This window comes from Etheostoma cragini, chromosome 18, assembly GCF_013103735.1.
Source record: "Etheostoma cragini isolate CJK2018 chromosome 18, CSU_Ecrag_1.0, whole genome shotgun sequence".
NCBI lineage: Eukaryota > Metazoa > Chordata > Actinopteri > Perciformes > Percidae > Etheostoma > Etheostoma cragini.
This window is the reverse complement of record NC_048424.1, coordinates 21,379,883-21,394,093: the sequence shown is the minus strand read 5'-3', so window position 1 is coordinate 21,394,093 and position 14,211 is coordinate 21,379,883. Positions and strand designations below refer to the sequence as shown.

Genomic DNA, 14,211 nt, shown 5'->3' with positions numbered 1-14,211 from the left:
ACACACACACACACACACACACACACACACACACACACACACACACACACACACACACACACAGCGAGGGCAGGTTAGCCTACACTCCTCCTATAGTGTGGAAAGTCTTTTTAGCTCCTGTCCACCGTTGAAATGAATGTATTCTGACTAAAACATCTCCCCTTAATGATTCCACTATACGATCAGTAATGGCATTTAATTCAAGGGAAAAATCTATTTCAGTCAGTCAGTTTAGCTAAACAAAAACAGAATGCCAAGAGTGGCAGTGATGTGTGAGGAGACGTGTTATTGTCTTGATATCACCAGGAGGGGATTGAGGCTTTTAAAATGGCACGTGAAGATGCATTGTTGCCGTTTCCCTTGACGCTGTCTCGCCCACCGTGTCGAAGTAGATGCGGAGAGTGTATGCCTTGTTCTTCCAGGTGATTTGGATCTCGGACTCCGTGCTCCCACATTTCCCCTCGATTTCTGCCCCACGGGGCAGGGTGAACGCCGCTTGCTCTGTGATCAGCTGCAAACCAGATACAGCAAACAACGTGAAAACAGCGGAACTTGTAGGGACAAATTAGGAGTTTTTTTTCTCCATTTTTACGCACGATCTTATAGTACAACCAAATATCCAGAAAGCAGGCAGAATTATTCCAATAAGTTGTTCTTAAATGAAGAAACAAATAAAACTAATTTATTTGATGATAAAGAAGTTTTATGTAAAAAAAATCCTTTTCTTGATGATCAGTCGAACAACGTCGGCATTTTACGCACGACTACATGTTACAAGAGCAGTTTCCAAATACAGCTGTGCTGTTCTATCTAACATATATTTCCTTATTAATAAGAACAAAAACAGAATCTAAATGAATGGCCAAATATTTTGCATGTAAAACTGAATGTTTCTTGTGCTGCAACAAGCTTTACGCACAACTAATAAACCGTGTAATGCAACACAAAGCAGAATTGTATGCATCTTACATTCTTGTAACAGTCATTGCGTTAACAACAAAAAAATCCACATGTATTAAAATGCATGGGGGATTCCTTACGTCTATCCCATTGAGCGCGAGCACGTCATATGGCACGAGAAATCTCACGGCGAACTCCACCATCAAGCATGTCGTGCCGTTCTCCCGGACCGCGAAGATGGCTTTGTCCGGGTTGTCTGAGAGGCCGGACAGGTTCTCCCCTTCCTGCTCCGCCAGCACCACGGACAGCGCCAGCACCCCTGACAATAGAACACCGAAAAGTTGGAGATGGGGGCACTTATGTCAACGGGGTAACAGATGGGACTCACGCACACGCAAAACATAATCCGAATCAGCACAACGGCGTAAAGGACTACTCTTAGTTTAGCTCCCAGCTTTAGATAAGTGGCATATTACTTCTGTTTTCTCACGACAAAGTCCAAATCAGGTGAAAACACCGGAGACTGAAATCCGCAGAATCAGGGAGCAACAGCACGCCCCTGGCTGCAGCCTAAACGGCGTCAGAAAGTGATGAACTGCAACATGTTTGAACGACTTTTATATTCATTTTAGGAGGAAATATCAGGTTAAATATGCTAGAACACACACACCGTCATGTCTAAACACGCGCAGAAGGTGTGTGTATACACACTCACGCACGCACGCGCACGCACACACACACACACACACGCACGCAGTGAGGAGTCACGACAGCCCCACACACACACACACACAGCTTCTCTCGGTCTCTTACCGAACACGCCGAACAGCAGAAGCCGGGCGCTCTCCGTGGTGCTGAAACCGAGCCGACCCATTGCAATCAGCTTTCCGAGCGCTGAAAAGGGGGACTAAATGACTGGGCAGCCTGTGCTAAACCCACGAAAGGAAAAGAGAGGGAGAAAGACAGAGAGGGACGGGAGAGGAAGAAAGGAAAAGAGAGACAGGAGGGATGCCTTTACTCAGCGCCCAGCAGTCACGCTGAGATCATCGTGAATGCAGCAAAAACTGACTCCAGTTTGGACGTGAGATCCGGTTTGCTCTGCAGTAGCAGCCGGTTCCGAGGAGTTCTGGCTGTCCAAACCGAGCGCCCTCTCCAAGGTTGACGGGTTTTAACCCAGTAACAGCTGCAGGACTGAGCTCCCTCTACACATCATTAACAACAGGAAAAAAAGATCCTTCTTGAAAGAAAAAGTCCGTCACCTGAGTTTGTCTCTTATAAGGAAGGACTCGACATGCAGTCTCAGTTATTCCCGCAGTGCTGTAGTTTCCATCTCTGTGGCAACAGCTGTAGGTTGGGCTGAAATGATGTATGTCTGGAGGGAAACGCCGAGAACACCCCCTCCCTCCCTCTCAAACTCCACTTCTGTAAGGTTGCAGCTGAGAGTTGGTGACAATGAGTGCTGCAAAAATCACTTAATCTAACATGGAGATTCAAAATCTTTTTTTAATATATTATTCGATGGAGTGAGATATTACTTCTACAAATAAACCTCTTGTTGGATATTATACTAATTACCCACAAATAACATGTTTACTCACTCATTTAGGACATGGTCATAGTGAGATTTTATTAAAATCAGTAATTGAAGATGGCAGACTAATCTAACAGAAAAAGGAGACTACACTAACGTGGTTAAAGATACAGAAACCTATAAGAGAGTCTAGCACAACGCAAGTTAATGTTTTTTTTGAGTAATTTATTATCACCCCTTCAACTTTTGCAACCCCCACCCACTCCAAAGGGAGTGGCAAATGCTGCTGAACGCAGGAGCAACCACACTGAAACTAGAAGTTACACATTGCGTTAACCTTTTGGAGCGGAAGTATCCATTGGCAGGTGCTGGCATTTACGAACGTAGTTTACATAAGATACTTTTAAATTGTTGATTTTTTTCAGTTATTTAGTCGTTGTTATAAACATTTTAGTTAATTTGACTCTCTCTATCCTTAGTTTGATAGCGTCCGGGTGTAAAATGGCAGAAACCTTTGCAGGGCGGATATTCTGTCACCACGAGACTATTGGACGTAGACGCTGTCGGATGCTCCATCACTTGCATGCAATGCGTTCGAGTTTAGAGGTCATTGAGACACATTTCGGAGGTAAATTTAGAAAGTAGCAAAACTGAGGATAACAGATGATTTCAGAGGTCTAAAGCAACGTTAGTGCTGGATAAATACGGACACACACTTTTTTTCGCATGACGCACTTTGGTTTTCATTTCAGAAAGCCAAACTCGCACTTGACCGAGCTGATGCTGTCGATGCTGGGTTTACTGCCCACCTGGGGATGTTTCATGCCCTGTGGAAAGGTTTCTGATCTCGGAATCCGCCCTGAAGTCAACATCAGATTCTTCTCCAACTCTTCCGCGTCCTTTTTAAACTCCGGGGATGTAAAACGGCGTAAGAGTGTGTTGCTCAACACCGAGAAAGCCGTGGTTGACGTAGCGGCAGTTGGTGCTGTTAAAAGAAGAGGTTCAGGGTTGCAGGGTGACGCTTCGCGCCTCCTCGTGGTTCTGGATTTACGCACGGGCACCAGTGTGCGGTCCGGGGGTGTGGGGCGGAGGATACTGGTTGGTAGACTACTTCTTTTCTGATAGTAACTTTCGTGAAATCTGCGCACACCAAAGTCTAATATTTTAGATTTTTCGTTCTCTGGTTCCATCTCACTTTTGTTTGAAAGAATGGGAGCCAGTAAGATGCCTAGGGCAGAGGGCGCGCTGGGTTTGGGGGGGGTTCTGTTTGGCCGGGCTGAAAAGAATATCGAGCTCTGTTTAAGAGGGGGGAGGTAATTCTCCCCGGGTTTCAGATGCTTAGAGTTGGCAGAATGTTCGGAGGTCCGCGGGGGGGGTTTAGGGGTTAGGACTTTGGAGAAGACTAACTCCTGTGGAGGCGAAGAGGAACCGTCATTCTCTCTCTCAAACTCCTCTATCGAGTCCATCGATGGCAACCGACCCTGGTTTACCCAAAGTCTCGGTTGGCAAGAGCAATTTCGAACCAACAGACACTCTGCATGATTACACGTTTGGAGGTCTCCAAGTTTATTCCCCAAATGTCCAACTCTCCTCTCAAACTTTTCAATTGCATCACTGCGTCCCAAACCGAGTCGCGGTTGCGCATTTCCCCGAGCGCCCCACTCAGCCTCACGGGCATGGTTGGAGTTGTTACTGAGCGCAACGATGCACTCCGTGTGGCCGAGAAACGTTGCCACTTCAACAGCAGAGTTGCCAACTTTATTTTGCCTGTCTATCTGAAGACCCAGCCTCTTGAAAGCTCTCACCAAAAACTCAACGACAGGGGAGTGACCTGCTACTGCGGCGTACATTAGGGCAGTGTTGCCCCAGGCGTCCACAATCTCCGGGTCTGCGTTGTTTCGGACCAGGTTCTTCACAGAATCCAGATAGCCTTTCTCACACGCATAACTGAGCGCGGTGCGCCCGTTGCCATCCTGGCAGTTGACGTTGGCCCCTCTCTGCAGCAGAAGCTCTACAAACTTACACCTAGACTGACTATCGGGCAGCAGGATAGAAGAGATGAGCGGAGTCTGTGCATCCTCTGTTTTGGAATCCACGATTTCCCCATCCAGCGCGTCCAGAACGAACCTGGCCAGGTGGACTTTATCCTTGGCCATCGCCTCCAGGAGGATCTTAGTGCCAGTTTGCCCATCGGATTTCCCCTGAGCTTTGAGCATGATTCTGAAAAGGGACCTCAACTTATCGAAATGTTACCATTCTATAATGCGGAGCAGGTTTGGAAACCTCTCCCCAAAACGAGTGCTGACAAAACAAACCCATCACCTCTGTTATATAGTGAAGGGGAAGCCGCGGAGTTGCCGGGCAACGCAAACACAATGACCGCGCTCTGCTCGTCTTTCTAATGGAAATATTTTGCTTATAATGACTATAAGAGCTTCGGCGATGGAGCCGCCTGTGTTCAAGAGTGGACCTGGATTCATCTTGCACTTGTTGAATGTTATTATACAGCAGTGGTCATTGTTTGGGAAATAAGTGCGCGGACGGTGTGCGTAAGCGCGGGCTGTGAATAAATCTGGCCTCCTGACACAGACCCCACCTGAGCCCTTTACAATATACAATGATCCGACATCAGAAAGCAACACACTGCGTGAATGAGCAGTCTCTCTTGTTTGCATTAGAATGGCGTTTTAATGATTCAAAGATGAGATGCATTTTCATAGAGATAGGATCGGTGGTGATAAGATTACGATTTTTAAGCACTTTAATAATCCCTGACGCCACACTTTAGTTTCTTTAAGGTTTTTGTAATGGCCCTCCCCCAAAATTAAATAAATGGACAATTCAAACAGGAGGATTGTGTTCTGAAAAGAGTATTAAAAAATAAAAGACCCACAATTGTATTTTGAAGAAACACAAATGAGTCACATGGTTATGTCCCATTTTACACCTGGATTTATTGGTACACATACTATAAAACAGTATTAAAGGAGCTGGATAACAACAGTATTTTCATTGCTTTAAGTTCAACAATACAATATAAATACAAAAACACACAGAATGGTTTGACAAGCTACTGTTCAAATAGAAAACCAAAAGGTGATACAGTGGAAACTGAGGAAATCAAATCGGTAAATCGCTCTGCAAAAATAATCTGCTTTTTTGGACAAACTAGAAAGCCAAAGGCTACATGTAATCAAACAACAAACATTGAACTAGTGCAAAAAAAGCCTCTAACAAACAATCTTAAACTACACATAATATCTAATATATATATAATATATATATATTCATTTATTTATATATATCTTCATATAAATAACCCCTTAATTTGGCATTGTATCATTCATAAAATAATTTTACCATCCTAACAGAAACTGAGTGGCACATTTGAAAGCCATGGAACAAAATTTAAAAGCACTTTTTACTCATTTTATCTCTGCACTAGATATGTGGTGAGAGCTTTATACTGGGTTGTGTGGTGCAGTAAGGGCAGACTGGAAAACAGAGACAAACAGAACAAAGAAGAAAACCGCAGTGGTTGATAAATGTCTTTCCCCAACATCCAACAGACCCACTCCATCCCCTGAGCCCTTGTATGACAGAACACAATTGGTCAAAGTAAAATAAACTACATACATTCCAGTATATACAAGAACATCCCGTCTACCCTAGGTGCGTTACAGCAGAATTATACACAAATAAAGTCCCCTAATTATGGCCAAAATACCTTGAGGTGTTTTTATTTTATTATTTATGTTTTCACATGATCATCATGACTTTTGGTCAATCTGTGTTAGTGGTATGCCATGCAATGTGAATGCCTGACATGATCATATGTGCACAAATACTACCATACCCACAGGATCATAATAGTACTTCACGACACATTTTATTCTCTGTGGTGGCTTTTTGTCCAGCAATGTCACCAGGGCTGCAGACAATAGCGCTTCCTCAAGCCATCTGTACTCCCACAGAAAATAAGAGGGAACCTGTATGGGGCCCACAGGCAAACAGGCCTTGTCCAACATCCCTGGTGTGGAAAGTGTGTGGCAGCCATTTCACAGACTCGTTACAAATGTGTCACAATTATACAGTCTGTTATTCCCTGACCAAAGGCGAGCAGGGAAACAATTAGGATTACAAGCTGAAGTTGCTAACGCTTAGTCAGGAAGCTATTAAGGGAGCACTTCACCTCAACATTGCTGTAATGAGTGGGATACTGGCTAGACAGGGTGGCTTTGATTTCTGTCAATTAACACAATGGGTTTTTACAGATACTTTTGGTCGCTGTCCTGATTGATTTTTTTTTTTGTTAACTTTGAGCTATTCCTGTGTTTATTTGCATAGTACTGTATACATGATTTTAAAGCCAAAATTAAGATGGTATGATGATTGAGCCCAATTGTAAAAAAATGACTATCACGTTATTTTCTAGTAAAAGTTGAGCACCGCAGTTAGACAATCACTTGGGTATTTCCTAGCAATTTAAAATAAAAATCTGGCTGGGAAATCGGCCAGAATGAAAGTGACTATCCATCGTGATCCCTTTATAGTCTTCTGACTCAGCAAGATAATAAGCCTTTTTATAGTTGGCTGTGACGTTGTTGCACTACAAAAAAGTCAGTAATACATTTTTATGACATCACACAACGTGTATTGTAGGTATAGGTTACATAGAGGGGTTTGTTACTCCTTCATACAGTAATTTCTTTTTAAATACATTCTTACTGAAATACAAAAAAAACTACCATAGTGCACTGCTACATTTTCCACATTGGTATGATGGCCTATCACAAACAAAGTGCTTAGGACAGGACTGGTGTGTAGCGTACAGTGTATTTCATAAAGTTTATTCATTTGTGCTGAAATTACATTAAATCTTATACATAGTCTTCTCCCCTCTTCCACGCTGTTTTTGTAGCGGTTAATTGGGTATCAATTTTAAAAGAAAGGAGGAAGGACAAAAAAAGTTAAACAGGGAACGGCTTTCACCCCCTGTGTGTGTGTGTGTGTGTGTGTGTGTGTGTGTGTGTGTGTCCACCAATAGCTGCAGCTTGTGTTGCCTGTAGTATGCAGAGAACATTGACGGTGCTAGAAAATTTGGATCTACATACAGTGTTGGAGAGGATACATCTGCTATTTTGTTACTTTGCCTCTGCATTTCCTCTCTCGATAAGTGGTTAAACACCCTGTCAAACAGTGATAAGCTCTAATGGCTCAGTGGTATAAAGTTATTGGGGGTTAAGGGTGGGCTACTGTGTTTGTGTGAACAAGACGGAAAACTACAGAAGCAGTGCTGTAGGCAGGAATAATGTCTCGTAGGTGGAGAGGTGTGTGTGTGTGTGTGTGTGTCTCAGTCTTAGTTGCTCACACCACTGTGGCAGGTCTGCGGTCCATCTCCTCCTCCAACTTCACCATCTGCTGCATGTCCTTGGCCTTCGAGGAGACAAAAGCAGTTAGACAGACACACACATACCTTAGGCACCAGTTTTAACAGGTGCAATTCTGATCTTCGGTTATGAAGTTCTGAATGTTATATAGCTCATCATTTCTTTAGTAAGAGCCAATAATCCCCTCTGGGTGCATTTCCTTGCATACTTCTAGCAGATAATATAAACCACAAGCTTAGCAGGAGTAACGTTTAATGGTTCCCACAAAATGTCTGCAGTGGGATACTGACACATACTATGAAAGCAAATGATTAGGAGCTGAAGTAAAAGCCCAGTGGTGCTGGTTGGGAGCTGGCTGTTTTTGCTTAGTAATAGCTTGTGAGTCATAGTGATAAATGACTCAAGCTGCTCGTTGGCACTGCTGACACCAAGAGAGCTGCAGACTACAAATGTGGGAAAAGCATTTCACAATACAAAGAAAAATGAATCACATCTTTCAATCTCTGAAAGGCCGACCTGTCGTATACAATTTCCTGGCTTTACTCGGTGGTGCTCATTACAATAGTCAGCTAAATGGCAAGAAAATACAGACTCAGCAGAACAACTGAAGCTATGATGAAATGTGTAACGTAACAGGTATAAGAGAGAGAGAGAGATGGAAAAAAACATGATCACTTAGAGATGCACTGACAGAACAATGGTATCAGAGGTAGTTTAGTGAGATGGAGATGCCTACCTTGAACCTTTTTGTTTGCATGGTGTGATTTCAAAAGCTGTGGCGGAAGAAGCAAATCATTTTAAAAACAAATGACTGTGCATACATGTAAGACAAGAACAGGTAAGGGAGTGGGACAGGTGGCAAAATAAAATGGACAAATGGAAATATGAGACCTCCTGCAGAGTGAGTAATTGCTATTTGTAGGGTACACACTACATGTAGTGCAGAGAAACAGTCCAGTCAATTGGTGTAATAAATACTTTAATATGAAGCTGTGTTACCGTATGAAGAATCCTTGAGACTCTGATTCTTTATTACAGACGGTTTTATTCTTTGGACCAACATGGTTTTTCTGTAGTCTCTCTTGAGTCAATTTTATGCCAGTTATGTGGAACACTTTCTGCAATACTAATTAGTTTACAACACAGATGGGAGAAATTGCACAAGCCCCTAGTTTCGAGCTTCATTTACACTTAAATAGCCAGTGGAGCAAAGGACCATAAACAGAGATGTTCTGGTTTTTGCAGGAAGTGGGTCTAATAAATGCCGTGGTTGGGGCTTTTAGAAGTTGAAATGGACAACAGTACTCAGCTGATGGCAAGTTGGACGATGGCAGACATGCTCGTTATTCATAGTAATTTCTTTTAAAATCTACAGTTTATTGACAGTCAAATATGACCTGTAAGGTTCAGTTTCTGTTATGTGTCATACCTGCTCATTGAACTTATCCAGTTTCTCCAACTGTTCTCTCTGGTTTTTCTGTAGCTGCTCCATCTCCTTCTGATGCTTCATGGCCAGCTGCAGACACACCAGGGACAATATTATTACTATTTAGTTACTGTGTATTACTATAAATAAGTAGTAACGTTTACCAAGCCATTTATCTCAAGCCATGATTAGGATGAGTCTTGAAAACCATTTTTACTTGATGTGATCATGTGAGCCCAGAGGCCTGTACTACGCAGCAAGATTTGGTGTTAACAAGGTAACTTCAGGTTTAACCCAGGGTTTTGTGTCACAAAGGTGGATTACAGGGTTAAATCACTATGGTAATTTAAGTAATTTAAGGTTGTGGGCAGGTTATGTTGCAGATAAGAGATCAGCCGGTGTAAAAGCACCGCCTACTGACCAATCATTTGCTTCCCACTGCCAAGGTTGCAACTAAAATAATAGACTAAAGCGGTTTATGGAAAGGACAAGTGTAACTATGGTCAGATCTTGTGCCTGACTGATGGAGAAGTAATATTGATAAGCGTTGCGATTTACACATTTACAGCATTTGCTTTTTTTGCCAGCTTTCCTTCCTGTTTTAGGAAGCAGCGACTGTATTTCATTTTGTCTCTGTTCTTCATATTTATGTAGAATTATATTTAGCTCTTATGTAAAATATACGGCTCTGGTAGATGTTTGTGATTTGTGCAAGAGGCGTGCAAACACGCTCTTTTATGTGAACACGCGCGTCGCTGGATTGGGAAACCCTGGGTTGATTAAACTAGTTGTTATGGCGGTGGTTAGGTTTGGTGAAATAAATCCAGGGCATGTTGATCTTGATTCAAGCTCTGGTGTTTGTGTTTTTATTTCTCATTGGGTAAACCAAATGAAGATCACAGAAAAAACATCAACCCAACAAAGTTGCTTTAGATACATCTTCTATTTGTTCTAGGAAATCTGCTGTATTTCCAGTTACATGGGATGACACTAGAGAACAGGGTGTGTCACAAAACAAAAAAGTTTAAGAATTTGTATCAATGTAATGACGCTTAGAACATCGAAACTACTGTCGTTGAGAAATCAAACCATGTTTGTGTGCTTAATACCAATATAAAATGCAAAGATTATTAACTTTCTGTAACAGTTCAAGACCAATCTTTTCTTTTAAAAGTAGGAATGTATTTATACACTAAAATTAAATTAAACTGCTAGACATCCATATATTTGTATGGTATTTAGAGCTTTAATCTTAACATTTCCAAATGTTGCTGTACATTTAACTGTCTCAGAAATAATTGATATCAATATAACTCTCTTTCAGTCACATTTAAAATTAATCTTTCTTTACTTTTTCAAACAAATTAAAGTTTTCCCAAGTACACTGCTTATAAACTGTGTCTCTTTATTATGATAGTACATTGTATTAAACATGAAATTGACAGAAAAACAGTTATCCTGATCAGAAAAAAAACGAGACATTAATCATGAACAAAAAACAGATTAAATTAAATCCGGAGTACAAATACTATTTATTATGAACGAGTAGTGACAAGTGCCAACAACTAACAATTCAAATAATAAATGTATATAGTCCCCGGAAAAAAAAGTGTGGTGTGGGGGTCAATTAAAGGTAACTTAACCAGCGTGTTTACCGGGCAGAATTTGGCCCAGGAACACAAGGCTTGAGTCAGCTACAGCTGCCACTAGCATAGCTTTAGCTCAACAGTCCTTCAATTTGGCATATCTGAAGAAAATCAATAACCATCCAACAGTCCTACCCCTTAGGTCCTTAGCTAATGTTAGCAATTAATTGTGGTTAAACAAATTATGTAATACAGACTTAAAGGTATTCTTCCATTAAAATGGGAGAATCCCTGAAATATTGTTTTTATGTATAGTAGAAAACAACCTACCCTCTTCCTCTCATCCAGGAACTTCTTGGTGTTGCTGCTGTTTAACTCTCGCACTCTCCTGAATATCACAAAGAGCAGGACCAAGGCATTACAAGTGCAACAACGCAATCCCAACATAATAATTCGACAGCCAAGAAAACCTTCTGCTGAATGATCACATGGGAATATGTGTGACCCACCTCTCTCTTTCTGCCTTGTTTTTTATGGACTTGTCCTGGCTGATTGCTTTACTGTTTTCCATGGACATTTTGGCCTGGTTGGCACGCATCTCTTTGCTCTGCCTAAAATTGTGGAACAAAAAGCCAAATGTACTGTAAGAAAACCTGGTCACAACCAGTATTTACAGCGACAATAACACTGCAAGCGGGCAGTTAGGCTACTAAGGCTTCAGTTTAGCAATCCAGAGGGTTGCTGCCCCTCTGGATCTGGTCTTACCGCTCATGGATGAGTTTGAGCTGCATGGTCTGCTGCTCCTGGACGGTGGTCAGGAGCTTCTTGAGGTGTTCGCACTGCTGTGTGACGTGGCTGTCCTTTATCTCCTGCTCCTCGCTGCTGTGACTACTGATCAACTCTGACCACTCTTTAGTGTGCTGTGCTGTGATGTCCTTTACCTATGCAAACACACACAGACCTACCTTAGTCAAGTATCCACAGCTGAGGCTGAGCTTAGATCAAGCCCAAAAAACACACATTAACTGTAATTATGAGGCAGAGCCGAACTTAAACCCAATTTTGTAATACGTGGGCAAATATAACAAGTTGTTTGAACTACAGAAATCTGTTTAGAATTATTGTAATGAATAATGAAACCAGGACAAAGCATGTAAACTGCGTGGTTTGTTTATTCGGAATGCAATAGATCCAAATGAAGAAACGTTAAAAAAAACTTGGCCCTAGCTCCCTCAGCCAAATACTGTGGGTAACAGATCAAGGCAGCAACATATGCCCTGGCACCATATAAGAGTCTTTCTTGTCTCAATTAGCTAATTAATATTGTCCTTCGCCACGGTCTGCATGCCGATGCAGTGGCCAGACTACCCAGAACCACGGGAGAAGCTGGAGAGGCAGAGCTTTCTCCCCTCCCTATTAGGCTAATAAAGTAATGTTTCAAAAAAGCTTAATCAAGGGTCGGGGGCAAGTTCGGACTCGGGAAGAGAATCTCAACTCTTAACTGAGGCACTTATCATCCTCCCAGCTAATAACTTTGTGGAAAGGATGCTGGCTTTGGGGTAAGGCGTTTGTGTTACCTTGACTTTATGATCAGCAATCAGTGTTTGGATCTTGTCCTCTGTCTCTTTCTTTAGCTCTTGGCAGTTGTTTTCCCTGTAAAGAAACCACATACATACATGAGTATTGATTTAACACCATGCAAGTCAAATTCAATGGGATGGTAGATGTTTTCAAGAGGCCTACCTTGCCTTTTTCATTTTGTAAAAGGGTTTTGTACTTTTATAATTGTTCTCATTCATAGCTTTCGTTTTGATGTCTCACTATGGGATACGCCTCCCTTATTGACGTTTTTTAAGAAAGGGGCACGTCTGCTGCTCCCTGTTTCTAAGCCTTTGGCTCCCTCGTGAGACCTGGCAGTGGTGTTGGATGGGCTTGCTAGCCCTCCTATTGAACCACTGGAGGAGGTCTACTTTAAGCATCAGTCTTTGAAGACAGTGCTGCTGCTGGCCTTGGCAACTGCAACAAAGGTTAGCAACATTCATGCGCTCTCTGTGCATCTATCGTGCACTCAGGGCACGTCTGTGTTACTGAAACTTAATCCTGCCTTTGTGCCCAAGGTGGTTGGCTCCTGCTCTACTATAACCCTTTTGGTGCTCTGTTTCTTCCTCAGAAGAACGACAGTTGCATGCGCTGTGTCCAGTTTTTGCTCTGTAAGCTAATTAAAGGGGGGTGGACCCACCTGATGCAGACAGTTGATCACCAGCCAATTAGGATTGGCGTAATGAGATAAATGCTTCTGAGGAATACGAAATTTTATTTACACAATGCTACTCTGAGAACTGGGGTTACACAAGTAAGCGAAAGATCTGACGTTGTGGTACAATTGTAATGTAGTTCAAACAAGGATGTTCCATGTTACCATAGTTGGCTAATTTATTTGACAGTTTCATTGGTTGACTATCACTGCAAATGGAAACTGACAACAAACTGAATTAGCCCAGGCAATGCCATTCATTCGTCAATTACCCCCGTTTCTTGATGGCTTTCTCTAATAGTTTCTCCAGGGTTGTCTTCTCCTTGTCATGCTGAGACACCATCTTGTCCACCTGGGTGCAATGGGCTTTCTGCATTGTGTTTTGATCCTATTGGAAAAAAGTATATATTTATACTGCGGAAGTGCAACCTGTACCAATACGGTATCAATCTCCTCCTTTGACAGATATCATAGCAAAACAGACAGCTGCAAAACAAAACTAGGATTGTTTTAAAAAAAGTAAAATGTTAATGTTGTCTACATCAAGTAATGAGCCAGCAGTCATTGTTCAGTCAACAGATGGATTTGCAGAGTTGTGGAGGCAACATTACTTTGACCTATTTAATTGTGTTAAAAGTGAACCATATGAAGTTGGCTATGTCGTCTATAGTGAAAAAGTTGGAATTACTGCCAATGAGATCAATCAAGCTTTTACACAGCTAGCTGATAATAAAGCTAGTGGATCTGATCATTTTACTGCAGAGCACCTGAAGTGGGCCAGCCTGAGGGTTGCAGTTCTTCTTGCCATTTGTTTTACTGGTTTTATGTCTCATGGGGTGTTACTAAACTCTCTGCTGTCCATTACTATGGTGCCTGTCATTAAGGACAAAGCAGGAAAGGTGGGGAGTGTGGATAATTATAGACCTATTGCTTTAGCTAGTGTATTATCAAAGGTCTTGGAAAGAATTTTATTAGATAGGCTGTGTGTTTATTTGTATAGTTCAGATAACCAGTTTGGGTTCAAGGCCAAGCATGGTACTGATCTATGTATCTTTGCACTTAAGGAAATGGTGGGAACCTACAGAAGACAAAAATCCTCTGTTTTTACTGGTTTTATTGATGCC

At 42.0% G+C, this 14,211-nt stretch overlaps 2 protein-coding genes across 4 annotated transcripts in view; both read right to left on the bottom strand.

The window, feature by feature from the left end:
- The window catches only part of lamp5 (lysosomal associated membrane protein family member 5), a 4,505-nt gene extending 2,146 nt beyond the window's left edge, over positions 1–2,359 (bottom strand). The window contains exons 1-3 of the mRNA XM_034900787.1: positions 1,714–2,359; positions 1,041–1,219; positions 326–511 (exon numbers count right to left, since the gene is read on the bottom strand). Of these exons, the coding sequence (XP_034756678.1) occupies positions 326–511; positions 1,041–1,219; positions 1,714–1,774 (426 nt within the window). The 5' untranslated portion in view covers positions 1,775–2,359. The remainder of the gene's footprint in view (positions 1–325; positions 512–1,040; positions 1,220–1,713) is intronic.
- Positions 2,360–6,864: 4,505 nt separating this feature from the next.
- The window catches only part of LOC117961882 (1-phosphatidylinositol 4,5-bisphosphate phosphodiesterase beta-4-like), a 74,321-nt gene continuing 66,974 nt past the window's right edge, over positions 6,865–14,211 (bottom strand). For 2 of the 3 annotated variants that reach the window (XM_034900856.1, XM_034900857.1), the window contains 8 exons: positions 13,360–13,475; positions 12,411–12,486; positions 11,599–11,774; positions 11,343–11,444; positions 11,164–11,221; positions 9,251–9,337; positions 8,558–8,594; positions 6,865–7,867 (listed from right to left, as the gene is read on the bottom strand). In XM_034900856.1, coding sequence (XP_034756747.1) covers positions 7,791–7,867; positions 8,558–8,594; positions 9,251–9,337; positions 11,164–11,221; positions 11,343–11,444; positions 11,599–11,774; positions 12,411–12,486; positions 13,360–13,475 — 729 coding nt within the window. In that variant the 3' untranslated portion in view covers positions 6,865–7,790. The remainder of the gene's footprint in view (positions 7,868–8,557; positions 8,595–9,250; positions 9,338–11,163; positions 11,222–11,342; positions 11,445–11,598; positions 11,775–12,410; positions 12,487–13,359; positions 13,476–14,211) is intronic. The other variant, XM_034900859.1, reaches the window with a different exon arrangement.